This window comes from Trichomonas vaginalis, chromosome IV (genome assembly GCF_026262505.1).
Source record: "Trichomonas vaginalis G3 chromosome IV, whole genome shotgun sequence".
Classification (NCBI taxonomy): domain Eukaryota; phylum Parabasalia; order Trichomonadida; family Trichomonadidae; genus Trichomonas; species Trichomonas vaginalis.
The window spans coordinates 21,090,999-21,110,313 of record NC_067206.1 but is presented as its reverse complement, the minus strand read 5'-3'; the positions used below and the strand labels follow the sequence as shown (position 1 = coordinate 21,110,313).

General features: G+C 30.2%; 2 protein-coding genes across 2 annotated transcripts, besides 14 other annotated features; both read left to right on the top strand.

The window, feature by feature from the left end:
* The first annotated feature begins 302 nt into the window (after positions 1-302).
* Positions 303-1,358: a mobile genetic element.
* Positions 1,359-1,959: 601 nt separating this feature from the next.
* Positions 1,960-1,997: a mobile genetic element.
* Positions 1,960-1,997: a terminal%2Cinverted (terminal inverted repeat of Banshee-A3 transposon ID:TVAGG3_0139140).
* Positions 1,998-3,197: 1,200 nt separating this feature from the next.
* TVAGG3_0139130 (uncharacterized protein) lies at positions 3,198-3,536 on the top strand (the record flags this gene model as incomplete). The annotated part of the gene is made up of 1 exon (XM_051224208.1): positions 3,198-3,536. One exon carries the CDS (start codon positions 3,198-3,200, stop codon positions 3,534-3,536), a length of 339 nt encoding a protein of 112 aa, XP_051109194.1.
* Positions 3,537-6,777: 3,241 nt separating this feature from the next.
* Positions 6,778-7,673: a mobile genetic element.
* Positions 7,640-7,673: a terminal%2Cinverted (terminal inverted repeat of MuDR-4N1_TV transposon ID:TVAGG3_0139120).
* A 685-nt stretch (positions 7,674-8,358) lies between these two features.
* Positions 8,359-8,395: a mobile genetic element.
* Positions 8,359-8,395: a terminal%2Cinverted (terminal inverted repeat of Banshee-A3 transposon ID:TVAGG3_0139110).
* A 683-nt stretch (positions 8,396-9,078) lies between these two features.
* Positions 9,079-10,137: a mobile genetic element.
* A 601-nt stretch (positions 10,138-10,738) lies between these two features.
* Positions 10,739-10,776: a mobile genetic element.
* Positions 10,739-10,776: a terminal%2Cinverted (terminal inverted repeat of Banshee-A3 transposon ID:TVAGG3_0139090).
* A 1,200-nt stretch (positions 10,777-11,976) lies between these two features.
* TVAGG3_0139080 (uncharacterized protein) lies at positions 11,977-12,315 on the top strand (the record flags this gene model as incomplete). Its single annotated transcript, XM_051224207.1, has 1 exon — positions 11,977-12,315. The coding sequence occupies one exon, from the start codon at positions 11,977-11,979 to the stop codon at positions 12,313-12,315; it is 339 nt and encodes a 112-aa protein (XP_051109193.1).
* Positions 12,316-15,587: 3,272 nt separating this feature from the next.
* Positions 15,588-16,499: a mobile genetic element.
* Positions 16,466-16,499: a terminal%2Cinverted (terminal inverted repeat of MuDR-4N1_TV transposon ID:TVAGG3_0139070).
* A 698-nt stretch (positions 16,500-17,197) lies between these two features.
* Positions 17,198-17,231: a mobile genetic element.
* Positions 17,198-17,231: a terminal%2Cinverted (terminal inverted repeat of Banshee-A3 transposon ID:TVAGG3_0139060).
* Positions 17,232-19,315: the final 2,084 nt, after the last annotated feature.

Here is a 19,315-nt window from a genome sequence, read left to right as displayed (position 1 = left end):
AAAATAAAATTGACTTTGATTAAATGTTTTTATTTATCATGCAATTCTTCTTGCGACCAAAGATTTGAATAAAAGTTCAAAAAATAAGATAGCTTAAAAATAATATACGGTAGTGTTTACTAATAGATGAATAGTATATAAATTCTATTAAAATGGATTTGATCCAAAAAAATATATAAAATTTGATCATAAATAAAATCGTTTTAAATTACTTCTTCATTTAAATTATAACAATTATTTTTGATTTTTATTTATCATCCACATTCAAATTTGAATCTTATCACAAAAGAAGGACCACTTTTATGACTACTGCCAAATCTATAAACAGAGAATGGCTATTTGAAGCTAAAAGAAGAATAGAAGAAGGTGAATATTACAAAAGTGTGGGAAAGGAAGTTGAATTGGAAAATGGTAAAATTAAATTGAATGTTGCCGAAAATACAATAAGAAGAGCATTTCAACTTCAAGAAATCGAATTACCAAAAGTTAGTCGCGGCAAAACCAAATCCACCAACATTTGAACAAAAACAATTAATTAATTCTTGTGTTTCACAATATAAAGGAGGAATTTCAAAAACTTATTTATTGATTAAAAGGTTTCAAAATATTGCTCAAAATCCCGATTGTGAGAAAGAAAAGAAGAAATTGCAAAAGAATTTGAAAATATAGAAGATTTGACAAAAGATCAAATTTTTGACAATTTACAAAAAATAAAGCCTCATCAAGTGGAAAAATTTATGATGGAATCAGGTTTATCTTCAAAAAGAGATTACAAACCAGCAGATCCACCTACCAAATATCGTGCCATATCAAAGAATTTGATATGGCACTGCGATATTCATTACCTTCACGGTAATGTTTCTTTTCCATTCTTTGCCATATTGAATGATATGACACGTAAAGTTCTCAAAACTAAATTATTGAAAAACAAGTCTTCCAACTCAACAGCGAATATTTTAAGAAAACTTTTAGAGGAGTTTATCCCTTACTGCATCTGGACCGATAACGGCGGTGAAAACCGCGGTGAATTCGGCCAGGTTATGCAGGAAAACGGAATAGTTTGGAAGCACACCTTGCCGTATATGCCAAGACAGAACGGCAAGGTGGAGCGCCTGTGGCCAAGCTTAGAAAAGTTTTTGCCAGACGAGTTGGATGATATTCAACAAATCAAGGACTCAGTTCAGCAGTTCATTGAAAAATACAACAATACACCACATTTATCTCTCGATATTAATCCAAAAACGAATAGTAATTACACTCCTAACGAATTATTCGAAGTTTCAAAATTTTGGTACGAGCCAGAAATGCAAAAATGGGAGTTATATATCAAAGAGGAATGGGTTTTAGCAAAATTTGAATAATTACATCATTTTAAATGACTTCTAAACAATTTTATTTATGATCAAATTTTATATATCTTTTTGGATCAAATCCATTTTAATAGAATTTATATACTATTCATCTATTAGTAAACACTACCGTATATTATTTTTAAGCTATCTTATTTTTTGAAATTTTATTCAAATCTTTGGTCGCAAGAAGAATTGCATGATAAATAAAAACATTTAATCAAAGTCAATTTTATTTTTCATATTCAAATGGACTGAGTGTTAACATTTAACATTTTTTGCTAATTGTCGTCAAAAATTAGGCGTAAAGCAAAAATTGATATTTCATATGGTTTTATGATAGATAAGCATTATATTCCCACTCATTATATTCGTAAATTTTGAGGTTTATCCTTCGCTTTTAAGATCATTGAATTTGATTTTTATATAAAATAGTTATATATTAGAAAATAATATGAGTTTATGTGATATTATTTTTCAGAAGATTTTGTGTTCTTCTTCAAAATTTTATTTTTTATTAAAAAGAATCTTTACGAAATATACATTTACTTTAATTAATATTTAAAAACGTGCTCTATCAAAAGTTCCAAAAATTCAATATTATAGCTTTTCTGAGGTGTCACTTTTGATGAATTTCTGTTTTCAACACTAGACAAAAACAATTATATTAGATGCACATGATTAACATCTCTTGGTCTGATGATGTTTTTCAATTAAAAGATTATTATATACAGTTGAATTTACAAAATTCTTAATTCATAATTGCATGGCACAAGAGAGGTATGATCTGCTTATATGTTAATGATAGATATACCATATTATTTCCATTACTATAAATAACTTAAAGAAATATATCTTCTAAGTGTATTTTTTGTTCAATTTTGTTTGAAAAAAAAATTAAAACGCATTTCTTATCTTGTTTAGCTTTGATAAGTTGGATTAAATAATATTACTAAATACAAATCATGATAACAATTATATATCCATGCTAAATGCCTGAAGATCTGGTGAAAATATTGAGATATGCCTCACTTCCATCATTTCGTCTTACCACATAAAAATATGTGATTTTTAAAACAAGTTAGCTGATATGCTTTTAACAAAACCGAATCAAAAGTATTCAAAAAAATCTGAAATTGTAAAATATCTTAATCAAAAATAAAGGGTTGATCTTCATTTTCGGGATTTCAAAAAAATTTGGAATTTCACCTCCCAAACACACAGATTGTCCAGTTCATTGGCATAGAGAATATCCGATTTCCAGTGTTTTACTCTGAATCTTATTAGTTAAATACCGAATTTCGAACATAAATTCATCAAAATCGAATAAAGAGACTACCAAAAACGACACAAATATAATCAAGTCACAATCATTTAACAGGAACTCCTTAAATGAAGATTTTTACAATTTTAATCTCTATATTTTAGAAAAAAATATGCTCAGTCACAAACACAATTACTATGTTATGGAACAAGGCATTGACACTCGAATCTCTGGCCAATTCGAGGAACATCCAAAATTTCAATAATCTTATCCCACAGAATCCATAGCCCAAAAACTTTAATTTGCATAGTACATTTGAAGACGAATAATATTAGTCCAATTTTTTTTAACTTTGAAATTTTCAAAGATACAAAATTTATTACATTTAGAATTAATGCATTAATATATGCATTTGTTCCGTACCGAAAATGAACTTTACAAAAAGTGACATGAAAAGTCTTAATTACATTAAAGCCAAATGTAAACTTCATTGAGAAAAAGCAGTTTTGTCTCGTATTCAACGTAAAATCTTCAAAAGAAGACTAAACAAAAAGTGCTACACTGATAACAAAGATGAATTTCACATGGAACGCGATGATTCAATAACTGCAGAGTTGCGACATACAATTGCGGAAAATGTATGGACAACCACATGTAATGGTGGAGAACCATCGTATCTTTCAGAGGTCGAATTACTTGATTTTTATGGTGAAATCAATCAAAGAGCAAAAGGTCTTGCATGTGAAAAGGTAATCGAAGCTTATCAGATTGCCTACGAATTACTGGAGTATAGATACAGCAGAGCTTTATATCTAGCTGGCCTTGTTCATCCAGACGAATTTCCAACAAGAGGAAAAAGAATTGTTTACTTCGCTAGAAGTATATCTCCCCTCAAGATCATGGTTAAACAGAGTTTGCTCTGATCTCAACATTGAGATCAAAAGCTCAAAAGAAAATGAGGAAAAACGAGCAAAGTACTGTAACACAGCAACAGTTGCTAACTTCTTACATTAATTTCAGTATACGGCAGGAATTGATCCATGGAATAAGTGGAGTATTTATGAAACATCTCTGCTTCATCAAAGCGTTACAAAGTTATCTGCACTGAAAGCAACCCTCCTTTAACCAAAGAAGAGCATGAATTTGTGCTTGTTACTAGTATCTTCCCATATAATTCTGAAGGATACCGGATGAAACCATTTATTATTGTTCCAGGAATATAAAATTGTTCACAGGAACTCCGCTCCGTGAGAGCATTCCTTACAGGACAATCTTATGGATGGATGACAAAGAAGATATGGGATATCTTTAATTTAACTTTTATTATCGAAATCCAGAGATATCGCTCAAGTCTTGATGCTATCACAGCAGCTCAGCATAATATCGTATTCGGTGATAATCATATCAGCCGAGTAAGTTATTTTACTTGCAAACTTTTGAGTCTCTTCAGAATTGAACTCTTGACATTTCCAGCTTACTGCACAGTAGTTCTCCAGTTATTTGATGTAGGATGTGCAGCATCTTTGAGATCAAAGAATAACAGGTTAAAATATGTTCCGCTTTACACATATGAGCAAGATAATTTATCAAATACCCAAAACCAAGGTTAAAAATTGTAAGAATTTTAATTGATGCTTGTGATTAAGTCAATGCATCAGTATGGTATTCATCCGTGGAACCCAGATAAAGCCTTATCCAACGAATTAACAAACAAAACATCAAACGCAATACCAAATCCCACATATATATTTAATTCTTCTTGCAAAAAATTAACATCTGACGCCGAATTACTTAAAATTGCGCAATTTGAAGCAATCAAATTCAAACATTAAATCAAGCACTGATAGTTATTGTAACAAATATTTCGAATTATTTAGATTATTATCCTCCAAATACAAAAATTCTCAGCAAAGGGATGAAATTGAGTCAATTTAATGGAGCAAAACGAAGTGAGGTGAAATTCACCACTTTGACACCTCGTATTTTTCAGATATATCGATTAATATTGAGTTTTATTGGGATGGAAAACATACTGAAAAACCTGCAATATCAACACCTTTTTATATAATATTGAATAAATAAAAATTTGTTTTTATTTTCCAAAAAGATATATGATACATTTTTATTATACAGGTTAAAAACTGTCTAGCTTTTGCTTTTAGTGCTCGACCAGAGGCATACATTGAAAATACAATCCTCTCCATGGTTTTTGTGTAGGATCTGATCTTCTCAAAACGATGATATTGACTATTATTATATGAATTGAATGTATTTATGAATATTTCGAAATTTTAATATAAATAATTTATTAAAAATAAAAATTGAACGTAAGTACAAAAAATATAATTTGAAAGCAAATTAAAAATTAACGATACGATAATTTGGAACTTTTACCTTTTGCCAATAAATATAAAAATAAAATTTTGGGAATTGGAACTTAAGAGTAGAGAGACCTTTGTTGATATGTATGAGGCTATGTATTTATGTGTAGATCTGAGTAAGCTTGGTTATCATATAGCGGTTTCTGATGAAATTGAGAACCTCGGAGACCCAAGACCTTTGTTGATATGTATGAGGCTATGTATTTGTGCGTAGTCATTAAACCCATTCTTGCAAATTAGAATATTATTTTATTTGTTATATTGAGCTTTCTTCCTGATAATTTGCATATCTTCAAAATCATTAAAGTAAGTAAAATCAGTTGTTTTTTCGGTGATTAATCTTAATTCTTCGCATTATATTTCTTTTTTTGAAAAATCTTACTGTTTGGGGAAATTCTCTTTGCGAAATCTGTTGGCCTGAGGATTATCTGGTTGAATAAAAATATGTTCAATTCCCCTTTCGCATAATAATTAATGAAATTGTGTTTTATTTTCGAGAGTGTGCAAAACGTTCCCACTTCTTGAGAGGTACGTTTTGCAAATTTTTTTCTTTCATACATAGAAGATTTTTGGAAGATGATTGATCTCTACATGATATTATATCATATTTCTACATTGAGTCCTTAACAATATTAAATTGCAGGGTTTTCAAATCAAAAAACTAACTTTCGCTCTTTCAGGTCAAATCAGCAAGGCTCTTCTATATAGGTGTTGGATATATTATCAAACTGAAATGAAACTTTCCAGAGATGTCCATAAAATTATTTTGCAAAACATCCCTCTCAAAAAGTGGGAACGTTTTTGCAATTTTTCTTTATTTTTTGTACCATTATCGGTCCATAGAGCGAAATGGGGACCAGGTATTGTGCTTAATGCACGTTTGAGTACATTTGTTGTATACTCTGCAGTTTTCTGAGAAAAAGATTATGAGTGATCTCGTTTTTTTTAAAGTCATTTTTTTCTTATCAAAAAAAATTAAAATTACGTAAAACTATGACAAAATTACGTAATTCACAATTTTAATGCTGAAAAATAGGAATATAAGCTTATAATACTACAGGTAGATTGAGCATCGATGCGCGCTAATGCCAACATGATTAATTTGAGTCGGTTTTATATATTATTGGAAATTAATCACAAATTGTCCATGAATATAAGTTATATTCTTCGATATTATGAGTTAATGAAGGCTACAATATTTGTAATCATGATTGGCTAGTTAAAATCTATTAGAATAAAAGAAATTGTAATTTAATAATATTGAATTGACATTTTAAATAATTTGAGGTCTAATCCATTATGAGTATGGTTATTACAGGTCACTTATTATTATTCTTTGATATACAAAGAGTTAAAACGATTTGGTAATGAGATATTGTAGAAAATAAAAATAACTGTAATCTATTGAAACTGATAAAAAAATTAAATCCATTTATTTTTTATTCATATGTTATTATTGATGAGAATTAGATTCATTTAAAATTGAATACATATTTTTGAGAGAGTCAAAAATTTCAGGATCGATTTCATCTTCGCATTCATCCAAATATATTCTAAGCTCGGAATTTTCAAATGCATTCAAAATATTGGCAAAGTTTTCTTTACAAGAAGAGTTAAATAAAATTTCTTGTAAACAATTAATAATAAATTTTGGGTTAAATTCAACAAAATCCGAAAGAATTTCAAACACCTTTTCAAATTTGTCATTAAATATCGAAAGGGATATTGAATCTTTTATGATAATAGCGATGAGGATATTTATCAAAATTTCCTTATTTTTGAAGAGTGCGGGATAAATTTGTCAAGTGTCACTTTTCAATAACCTTAAATTACGCTGTTCTAATTTTTTAAAAAATAACCTTAAATTATATTTGAAGAAATTATGTCTATGATATATGTTTTATTCTAGAATCTTGGAGTTTTCATGCACTACACAAGAGCTCCAAGGTTCCAAGAGTGAATGCTCAATAGCAATTATAGAGATGTACCTTTTCAAAATGACTTTTACTGATTAAATTTAATCAATAGAAGACATTTTGAAAAGGTACCTCTACAATTAGATATACAAGAGATTCAAAGCTTCATTTCAGATAGATTTGAAACTTTGAAACTCTTGGTAGATTTTGAGTGAATGCTGACAATCATCTTTGAGAAGGTTTTCTTAAAGAAAACCTTCTCAAAGAGGTTTCTCAGGAGCCCTGAGGCTCCCTTTCGTAATGATTGGGAGCCTTGGGGCTCCTGAGACGAAGAATGGCTTCGCCGAATCTTTGATCAGCAGAGGCCAAATGAAAAGGCCTCTACTGATGGATTCTCAGGAGCCCTGAGGCTCCCTTTCGTAATGATTGGGAGCCTTGGGGCTCCTGAGACGAAGAATGGCTTCGCCGAATCTTTGATCAGCAGAGGCCAAATGAAAAGGCCTCTGCTGATGGATTCTCAGGAGCCCTGAGGCTCCCTTTCGTAATGATTGGGAGCCTTGGGGCTCCTGAGACGAAGAATGGCTTCGCCGAATCTTTGATCAGCAGAGGCCAAATGAAAAGGCCTCTGCTGATGGATTCTCAGGAGCCCTGAGGCTCCCTTTCGTAATGATTGGGAGCCTTGGGGCTCCTGCAGCAGAGTATCGCTCCGCTCCATTAATTTTTTTTAAAAAAAAGTGCCGTGTGGCAAATTTGTCCTGTTCCCTCTCCTAACACATAACTCCACAACTACCCAAGTACTATATTGCCACTCCTTCCCGCATTGCATTTGAGAAACATTAAAAGTGGCGACAAGTGCACTTGCCATGGCATATTGTTGCGCGTATATACTACTTCTAATGAAAGAAGCAGTATATACGCGCAATTCGAGTGAGATTGCAGCAGAAAGTCGAGAAGAGAGCCCTTTCTTAAGGTTAGGACTCCCTTCTCGACTTTATTATACAATGAAATATAAATCATAGTATATTTTTGTCACTTTTCACATCGTATTACCCCGATAGAAACAAAACAAAACGACTTTCTTGATATATCAATAAATGGCACGGATAATTTATTGGATGCATTGGAAAAATATTTTAATACATATCCTATTGAGCAAAATCGATTTCAAAAAGATGAAATATTAGAATGGCCCAAGTATTTAATCATACAATTAAACTTTCGTAAGACGAAATGGTGGAAGTGAAGTGATGTTGAAACCTTGATATTTCCTCGAAATTTCTACAAAACATATATTAGACATAAAGCATATATCTTATTTTATTAAGAATGTTGAATAATAATATTATTAAATATTAAGCTTTAAAAAAGCTAATTAAATTCAAAAATGAATATATATTATTATTGGATAAATATTAATCAGAACAAATGATTTTTTTATTAATGCTATGTAATAAACAGAAATTCATCAAAAGTGACAGCTCTCAATTTTTGACATTTGTAAATTCTAAATTGAATGAGAAAAATGAAATAACACTAAGCATAATACAATATTCTAGATTTAATTATAATTAGGAAAAAGTTAGTTTTGAGAGTACTTTTCATAGGCATATAGAATGAAATCTTCTGAAAAATAATATCACATAAACTCATATTATTTTCTAATATATAACTATTTTATATAAAAATCAAATTCAATGATCTTAAAAGCGAAGGATAAACCTCAAAATTTACGAATATAATGAGTGGGAATATAATGCTTATCTATCATAAAACCATATGAAATATCAATTTTTGCTTTACGCCTAATTTTTGACGACAATTAGCAAAAAATGTTAAATGTTAACACTCAGTCCATTTGAATATGAAAAATAAAATTGACTTTGATTAAATGTTTTTATTTATCATGCAATTCTTCTTGCGACCAAAGATTTGAATAAAAGTTCAAAAAATAAGATAGCTTAAAAAATAATATACGGTAGTGTTTACTAATAGATGAATAGTATATAAATTCTATTAAAATGGATTTGATCCAAAAAAATATATAAAATTTGATCATAAATAAAATCGTTTTAAATTACTTCTTCATTTAAATTATAACAATTATTTTTGATTTTTATTTATCATCCACATTCAAATTTGAATCTTATCACAAAAGAAGGACCACTTTTATGACTACTGCCAAATCTATAAACAGAGAATGGCTATTTGAAGCTAAAAGAAGAATAGAAGAAGGTGAATATTACAAAAGTGTGGGAAAGGAAGTTGAATTGGAAAATGGTAAAATTAAATTGAATGTTGCCGAAAATACAATAAGAAGAGCATTTCAACTTCAAGAAATCGAATTACCAAAAGTTAGTCGCGGCAGAAAACCAAATCCACCAACATTTGAACAAAAACAATTAATTAATTCTTGTGTTTCACAATATAAAGGAGGAATTTCAAAAACTTATTTATTGATTAAAAGGTTTCAAAATATTGTTCAAAATCCCGATTGTGAGAAAGAAAAAGAAGAAATTGCAAAAGAATTTGAAAATATAGAAGATTTGACAAAAGATCAAATTTTTGACAATTTACAAAAAATAAAGCCTCATCAAGTGGAAAAATTTATGATGGAATCAGGTTTATCTTCAAAAAGAGATTACAAACCAGCAGATCCACCTACCAAATATCGTGCCATATCAAAGAATTTGATATGGCACTGCGATATTCATTACCTTCACGGTAATGTTTCTTTTCCATTCTTTGCCATATTGAATGATATGACACGTAAAGTTCTCAAAACTAAATTATTGAAAAACAAGTCTTCCAACTCAACAGCGAATATTTTAAGAAAACTTTTAGAGGAGTTTATCCCTTACTGCATCTGGACCGATAACGGCGGTGAAAACCGCGGTGAATTCGGCCAGGTTATGCAGGAAAACGGAATAGTTTGGAAGCACACCTTGCCGTATATGCCAAGACAGAACGGCAAGGTGGAGCGCCTGTGGCCAAGCTTAGAAAAGTTTTTGCCAGACGAGTTGGATGATATTCAACAAATCAAGGACTCAGTTCAGCAGTTCATTGAAAAATACAACAATACACCACATTTATCTCTCGATATTAATCCAAAAACGAATAGTAATTACACTCCTAACGAATTATTCGAAGTTTCAAAATTTTGGTACGAGCCAGAAATGCAAAAATGGGAGTTATATATCAAAGAGGAATGGGTTTTAGCAAAATTTGAATAATTACATCATTTTAAATGACTTCTAAACAATTTTATTTATGATCAAATTTTATATATCTTTTTGGATCAAATCCATTTTAATAGAATTTATATACTATTCATCTATTAGTAAACACTACCGTATATTATTTTTAAGCTATCTTATTTTTTGAAATTTTATTCAAATCTTTGGTCGCAAGAAGAATTGCATGATAAATAAAAACATTTAATCAAAGTCAATTTTATTTTTCATATTCAAATGGACTGAGTGTTAACATTTAACATTTTTTGCTAATTGTCGTCAAAAATTAGGCGTAAAGCAAAAATTGATATTTCATATGGTTTTATGATAGATAAGCATTATATTCCCACTCATTATATTCGTAAATTTTGAGGTTTATCCTTCGCTTTTAAGATCATTGAATTTGATTTTTATATAAAATAGTTATATATTAGAAAATAATATGAGTTTATGTGATATTATTTTTCAGAAGATTTTGTGTTCTTCTTCAAAATTTTATTTTTTATTAAAAAGAATCTTTACGAAATATACATTTACTTTAATTAATATTTAAAAACGTGCTCTATCAAAAGTTCCAAAAATTCAATATTATAGCTTTTCTGAGGTGTCACTTTTGATGAATTTCTGTTTTCAACACTAGACAAAAACAATTATATTAGATGCACATGATTAACATCTCTTGGTCTGATGATGTTTTTCAATTAAAAGATTATTATATACAGTTGAATTTACAAAATTCTTAATTCATAATTGCATGGCACAAGAGAGGTATGATCTGCTTATATGTTAATGATAGATATACCATATTATTTCCATTACTATAAATAACTTAAAGAAATATATCTTCTAAGTGTATTTTTTGTTCAATTTTGTTTGAAAAAAAAATTAAAACGCATTTCTTATCTTGTTTAGCTTTGATAAGTTGGATTAAATAATATTACTAAATACAAATCATGATAACAATTATATATCCATGCTAAATGCCTGAAGATCTGGTGAAAATATTGAGATATGCCTCACTTCCATCATTTCGTCTTACCACATAAAAATATGTGATTTTTAAAACAAGTTAGCTGATATGCTTTTAACAAAACCGAATCAAAAGTATTCAAAAAAATCTGAAATTGTAAAATATCTTAATCAAAAATAAAGGGTTGATCTTCATTTTCGGGATTTCAAAAAAATTTGGAATTTCACCTCCCAAACACACAGATTGTCCAGTTCATTGGCATAGAGAATATCCGATTTCCAGTGTTTTACTCTGAATCTTATTAGTTAAATACCGAATTTCGAACATAAATTCATCAAAATCGAATAAAGAGACTACCAAAAACGACACAAATATAATCAAGTCACAATCATTTAACAGGAACTCCTTAAATGAAGATTTTTACAATTTTAATCTCTATATTTTAGAAAAAAATATGCTCAGTCACAAACACAATTACTATGTTATGGAACAAGGCATTGACACTCGAATCTCTGGCCAATTCGAGGAACATCCAAAATTTCAATAATCTTATCCCACAGAATCCATAGCCCAAAAACTTTAATTTGCATAGTACATTTGAAGACGAATAATATTAGTCCAATTTTTTTTAACTTTGAAATTTTCAAAGATACAAAATTTATTACATTTAGAATTAATGCATTAATATATGCATTTGTTCCGTACCGAAAATGAACTTTACAAAAAGTGACATGAAAAGTCTTAATTACATTAAAGCCAAATGTAAACTTCATTGAGAAAAAGCAGTTTTGTCTCGTATTCAACGTAAAATCTTCAAAAGAAGACTAAACAAAAAGTGCTACACTGATAACAAAGATGAATTTCACATGGAACGCGATGATTCAATAACTGCAGAGTTGCGACATACAATTGCGGAAAATGTATGGACAACCACATGTAATGGTGGAGAACCATCGTATCTTTCAGAGGTCGAATTACTTGATTTTTATGGTGAAATCAATCAAAGAGCAAAAGGTCTTGCATGTGAAAAGGTAATCGAAGCTTATCAGATTGCCTACGAATTACTGGAGTATAGATACAGCAGAGCTTTATATCTAGCTGGCCTTGTTCATCCAGACGAATTTCCAACAAGAGGAAAAAGAATTGTTTACTTCGCTAGAAGTATATCTCCCCTCAAGATCATGGTTAAACAGAGTTTGCTCTGATCTCAACATTGAGATCAAAAGCTCAAAAGAAAATGAGGAAAAACGAGCAAAGTACTGTAACACAGCAACAGTTGCTAACTTCTTACATTAATTTCAGTATACGGCAGGAATTGATCCATGGAATAAGTGGAGTATTTATGAAACATCTCTGCTTCATCAAAGCGTTACAAAGTTATCTGCACTGAAAGCAACCCTCCTTTAACCAAAGAAGAGCATGAATTTGTGCTTGTTACTAGTATCTTCCCATATAATTCTGAAGGATACCGGATGAAACCATTTATTATTGTTCCAGGAATATAAAATTGTTCACAGGAACTCCGCTCCGTGAGAGCATTCCTTACAGGACAATCTTATGGATGGATGACAAAGAAGATATGGGATATCTTTAATTTAACTTTTATTATCGAAATCCAGAGATATCGCTCAAGTCTTGATGCTATCACAGCAGCTCAGCATAATATCGTATTCGGTGATAATCATATCAGCCGAGTAAGTTATTTTACTTGCAAACTTTTGAGTCTCTTCAGAATTGAACTCTTGACATTTCCAGCTTACTGCACAGTAGTTCTCCAGTTATTTGATGTAGGATGTGCAGCATCTTTGAGATCAAAGAATAACAGGTTAAAATATGTTCCGCTTTACACATATGAGCAAGATAATTTATCAAATACCCCAAAACCAAGGTTAAAAATTGTAAGAATTTTAATTGATGCTTGTGATTAAGTCAATGCATCAGTATGGTATTCATCCGTGGAACCCAGATAAAGCCTTATCCAACGAATTAACAAACAAAACATCAAACGCAATACCAAATCCCACATATATATTTAATTCTTCTTGCAAAAAATTAACATCTGACGCCGAATTACTTAAAATTGCGCAATTTGAAGCAATCAAATTCAAACATTAAATCAAGCACTGATAGTTATTGTAACAAATATTTCGAATTATTTAGATTATTATCCTCCAAATACAAAAATTCTCAGCAAAGGGATGAAATTGAGTCAATTTAATGGAGCAAAACGAAGTGAGGTGAAATTCACCACTTTGACACCTCGTATTTTTCAGATATATCGATTAATATTGAGTTTTATTGGGATGGAAAACATACTGAAAAACCTGCAATATCAACACCTTTTTATATAATATTGAATAAATAAAAATTTGTTTTTATTTTCCAAAAAGATATATGATACATTTTTATTATACAGGTTAAAAACTGTCTAGCTTTTGCTTTTAGTGCTCGACATACATTGGAAAATACAATCCTCTCCATGGTTTTGGTTGTCGGAATTTGATCTTCTCAATAACGATGAATTTGACTATTATTATTATGAATTGGAATGTATTTATGAATATTTTCGAAATTTTTTAATCTAATAATTTATTAAAAATAAAATTGAACGTAAGTACAAAAAATGATAATTAGTGAAAGCAATTAAAAATTAACGGATACGATAATTTGGAACTTTTACCTTTTGCACCAATAAATATAATAAATTTTGGAATTGGAAATTAAGAGTAGAGAGACTTTTGGGTTGATATGTATGAGGCTATGTATTTATGTGTCAGTATCTGAGTAAGCTTGGTTATCAAATAGCGGTATACCATATAATAAGAGAGATCGGAGACCCAAGACTTTTGTTGATATGTAATGAGGCTATGTATTTTGTGCGTATTCATTAACCATTCTTGCAAATTAGAATGCATTTTTTAATTTGTTAGTATTGAGCCTTTACTTCCTGATAATTTAGCATTCTTACAAATCCATTAAATAATAAAATCGTGTTTTTTGGTGATTAATTTAATTCTTCGCATTATATTTTCTTTTTTTTGAAAATCTTACTGTTTGGGGAATTCTCTTGTCGAATCTGTTGTGCCTGAGGATTATTGGTTAAATCAAAATTGTTCAATTCCCTTTCGCATTAATAATTAATGAAATTGTGTTTTATTTTCCCGAGATGTGTGACAAAGACGTTCCCTGACTTCTGAGAGGTACGTTTTTGCAAATTTTTTCTTTCATACATAGAAGTATTTTTTGGAAGATTTATTGATCTCTTCTACATGAATATTAAATATATATTTCTACATTGAGTCCTTAACAATATTAAATTGCAGGGTTTTTCAAATCACAAACTAACCTTTCGTCTTTCAGGTCAATCAGCAAGGCTCTTCTATATAGGTGATTGGATATATTATTCCAAACTGATGAAAAACTTTCCAGAGATGTCCATAAATTCTTTTTGCAAAAAACATCCCTCTCAAAAAGTGGGACGTTTTTGCAATTTTCTTTATTTTTTTGTACCATTATCGGTGCTCATAGAGCGAATGGGGGTACCAGGTATTGTGCTTAATTGAGCTTTGAGTACATTTGTTGTATACTCTGCAGTTTCTGAGAAAAAGATTATGAAGTGATCTCGTTTTTTCTTAAAGTCATTTTTTCTTCATCAAAAAATTAAACTTAAGCGTAAAACTACTGACAAATTACGTAATTCACGATTTTAATTGCTGAAAAATAGGAATATAAGCTTTATAATACTAGCAGGTAGATTGAGCATTCGATGCGCGCTTATGCCAACATGATTTAATTTGAGTCGGTTTTTATATATTATTGGAATTAATCACAAATTGTCCATTGAATATAAGTTTATATTCTTCGATATTAGAGTTAATTGAAGGCTACAATATTTGTAATCATGATTGGCAGTTAAAAATCTATTAGAATAAAAAATTGTAATTTAATAATATTGAATTGACATTTTAAATAATTTGAGGTCTAATCCATTATGAGTATGGTTATACCCAGGTATTATTATTTTTCCTTTGATATACAAAGAGTTAAAACGATTTGGTAATGAGATATTGTAGAAAATAAAAATAACTTGTAATCCTATTGAACTGATAAAAAAATTAAATCATTTTATTTTTTATTCATGATGTTATTATTGATGAGGAATTAGATTCATTTTAAATGAATAATATTTTTGAGAAGAGTCAAAAATTTCAGGATCGATTTCATCTTCGCATTCATCCAAATATATTATAGCTCGGAATTTTCAATGCAATTCAAACTTATTGGCAAAGTTTTTCTTTCAAGAAGAGTTATAAAATTCTTGTAAACAATTAATAATAATTTTGGGTTAAATTCAACAAAATCCGAAAGAATTTCAAACGCCCTTTTCAAATTTGTCATTAAATATCGAAAAGGGAATATTGAATTTTATGATAATTAAGGCGATGAGGATATTTATCAAAATTTCCTTATTTTTGAAGAGTGGCGGGATAAATTTTGTCAAGTGTCTGACTTTTCAATAACCTTAAATTACGCTGTTCTAATTTTTAAAAACTAACCTTAAATTATATTTGAGAGAATTATGTCTATGATATATGTTTTATTCTAGAATCTTGGAAGTTTCATGCCCTACACAAGAGTCCAAGGTTCCAGAGAGTGAATGCTCATTAGCATTATAGAGATGTACCTTTTTAAAATGACTTTTTACTGATTAAACTTTTCAATAGCAGAACATTTTCGAAATAGTACCGTCTATCAATTAGATATACAAAGATTCAAAGCGTTCATATTTCAGATAGTTTGAAACTTTGAACTCTTGGTAAGATTTTTGAGTGAATGCTGACGAATCATTCTTTGAGAAGGTTTTCTTAAAGAAAACCTCTCAAAGAGGTTTCTCAGGAGCTGTTTTTTAGGCTCCTTTTCGTAATGATTGGGAGCCTTGGGGGTCTGAGACTGACGAATGGCTTCGCCGATCTTTTGATCAGCAGAGGCAAATGAAAGGCCTTCTACTGATTTGGATTCTCAGGAGCCCTGAGGCTCGCTTTCGTAATGATTGGGAGCCTTTGGGGCTCTGAGACGTAAGAATGGCTTCGCCGAATCTTGAATCAGCAGAGGCCCAATGAAAAGGCCTCTGCAGATGGATTCTCAGGAAGCCTGAGGGCTCCCTTTCGTAATGATTGGGAGCCTTGGGGCTCCTAAGGACGAGAATGGCTTTCGCCGATCTTTGATCAGCAGAGGCCAAATGAAAAGGCCTCTGCTGTGGGATTCTCAGGAGCCTGAGGCTCCCTTTCGTAATGATTTTGGGAGCCTTGGGGCTCCTCGCAGCAAGTATCGCTCCGCTCCATAATTTTTTTTAACAAAAGTGCCGTGTGGCAAATTTGTCCTTGTTCCCTCTCCTAACACATAACTCCAAACTACCCAAGTACTATATTGCCACTGCTTCCCTCTTGTTGCATTGCATTTGACGAAACTTAAAAGTTGGGCGACAAGTGCACTTGCCATGGCATACTTGTTGCGCATTACTACGGGGTGTGTTCTGAATTGTAAAGAAGGTTAGTATATACGGCAATTCGAGTGGAGATTGGCAGCAGAAAGTCGAGAAGAGAGCCCCTTTCTTAGGTTAGGACTCCTTCTCGACTTTATTATACAATGAAATATAATCATAGTATATTTTTGTCACTTTTCACATCGTATTACCCCGGATAGAAACAAAACAAACGATTTCTTGATATAATCAATAAATGGCACGGATAATTTATTGGAATGACATTGAAAAATATTTAATACATATCCTATTGAGGCAAAATCGATTTAAAGATGAAATATTAGAGAATGGCCAAGTATTTAATCATACAATTAAACTTTCGTAAGACAAATGGTGGAATGAAGTGATGTTGAACCTTGATATTTTTCCTCGAATATTTCACAAAACATATTATTAGACATAAGCAATATATCTTATTTTATTAAGATGTTGAAATAATAATATTATTAAATATAAGCTTAAAAAAGCTAATTAATTCAAATTGAATATATATTATTATTGGATAAATATTTAATCAAGAACAATGATTTTTTTATAATGCTATGTAATAAACAGAAATTCATCAAAGTGACACGCTCTTCATTTTTTGACATTTGTAAATTCTAATTGAAATGAGAAAAAATGAAATAACACCTACGCAATACATACAATATTCTAGATTTCAATTATAATTAGGATAAAGTTAGTTTGAGAGTACTTTTCAGGCATATAGATGAAATTTCTGAAAAAATAAATTCACATAACTCATTATTTTCCTAAATAATTAACTATTTTATATAAAAATCAAAATTCAACTGATCTTAAAAGCGAAGGATAAACCTCAAAATTTTACGATATAAATGAGTTGGGAATTAATGCTTACTCTATCAATAAACCCATATGAATATGCAATTTTTGCTTTACGCCTCATTTTTTGACGAAATGTGCAAAAAATGTATTAATATGTTAACACTCAGTCCATTTGAATATGAAAATAAAATTGACTTTGATTAAATGTTTTTTATTTATCTGCAATTCTTTTGCGACGAAAGATTTGAATAAAGTTCCAAAAAATAAGATAGCTTAAAAAATAATATACGGCTAGTGTTTATAATTAGATTGAATAGTATATTAATTCTATTGAAAATGGATTGATCCAAAAATATATAAAATTTGATCATACATAAAATCGTTTTAAATTACTTCTTCATTTAAATTATCACAATTATTTTTGATTTTTATTTATCATCCAGCATTCAAATTTGAATCTTATACCAAAGAAGGACCACTTTTTGACTACTGCAAATTATAACATGAGAATGGCTATTTGAAGCTAAAGAAGAAATAGAAGAAGTGAATATTACCAAAAGTGTGGAAAGGAAGTTTGATTAATTGGATAAATGGTAAATATAAATTGAATGTTGCCTGGGAAAATACAATCAGAAGAGATTTAACTTTCAAGAAATGAATTACCCAAAGTTAGTCCGCGGGCAGAAAACCAAATCCATCAAATTTGAAAAAAACTAATTATTAATCTCTTGTGTTTCACAATTATAAAGGAGGAATTTCAAAAACTTATTTATTGATTAAATAAGGTTTAAAATATTGTTCAAGCATCCGATTGTGAGAAAGAAAAAGACAGAAAATTGCAAAAAGAATTTAAAATATGATAGATTGACAAAAGATCAAAATTTTTGACAATTTACAAAAATAAAGCCTCATCCCAGTGGAAATTTATGATGGGAATCAGGTTTATCTTCAAAAAGAGATTACAAACCAGCAGATCCAACCTAACCAAATATCGTGCCATATCTAAAGAATTTGATATGGCACTGCGATATTCATTACTTCCACGGTAATGTTCTTTTCATTCTTGCCATATTGAATGATAATGGACACGTAAAAGTTTTTTCAAAACTAAATATTGAACAACAAGTCTTCCAACTCAAGCAGGAATATTTTTAAGAAAAATTTTAGAGGAGTTTATCCCTTAACTGCATCTGGACCGCTAACGGCGGTGAAATCGGGTGAATTCGCCGCGGTTATGCAGGAAAACGAAATAGTTTGGAAGCAGCACCTTGCCGTATATGCCAAGATCGAACGGCTAAGGTGGAGCCGCTCGTGGCAATGCTTAGACAAGTTTTTCTGCCAACGAGTTGGATGATATTTCAACAATCAAGGACGTAGTTCAGCATTTTCATTGAAAAATACAACAATACACACATTTATTCTCTCGATATTAATACACACACACAAACAACCCGATTCACGCTCTCTACACCCTCTAACGAATTATTCGAAGTTTCAAATTTTGGTAACGAGCCAGAAAATGCAAAAATGGGAGTTATATTCAAGCGGAATGGGTTTTAAGCAAAATTTGAATAATTACATCAATTATTAAATGACTTCTAAACAATTTATTTATGATCAAATTTTATATATCTTTTGATCAAATCCACTTTTTAATAGAATTTATATACTATTCCATCTATTAGTAACACTACCGTATATTATTTTTAAGCTATCTATTTTTGAACTTTTTATATCAAATCTTTGGTCGCAAGAGAGAATTGCATGATACAATAAACACCATTTAATATAAAGTCAATTTTTAATTTTTCATGATTCCAAATGGACTGAGTGTTTCACATTTAACATTTTTTGCTAATTGTCGTCAAAAATTC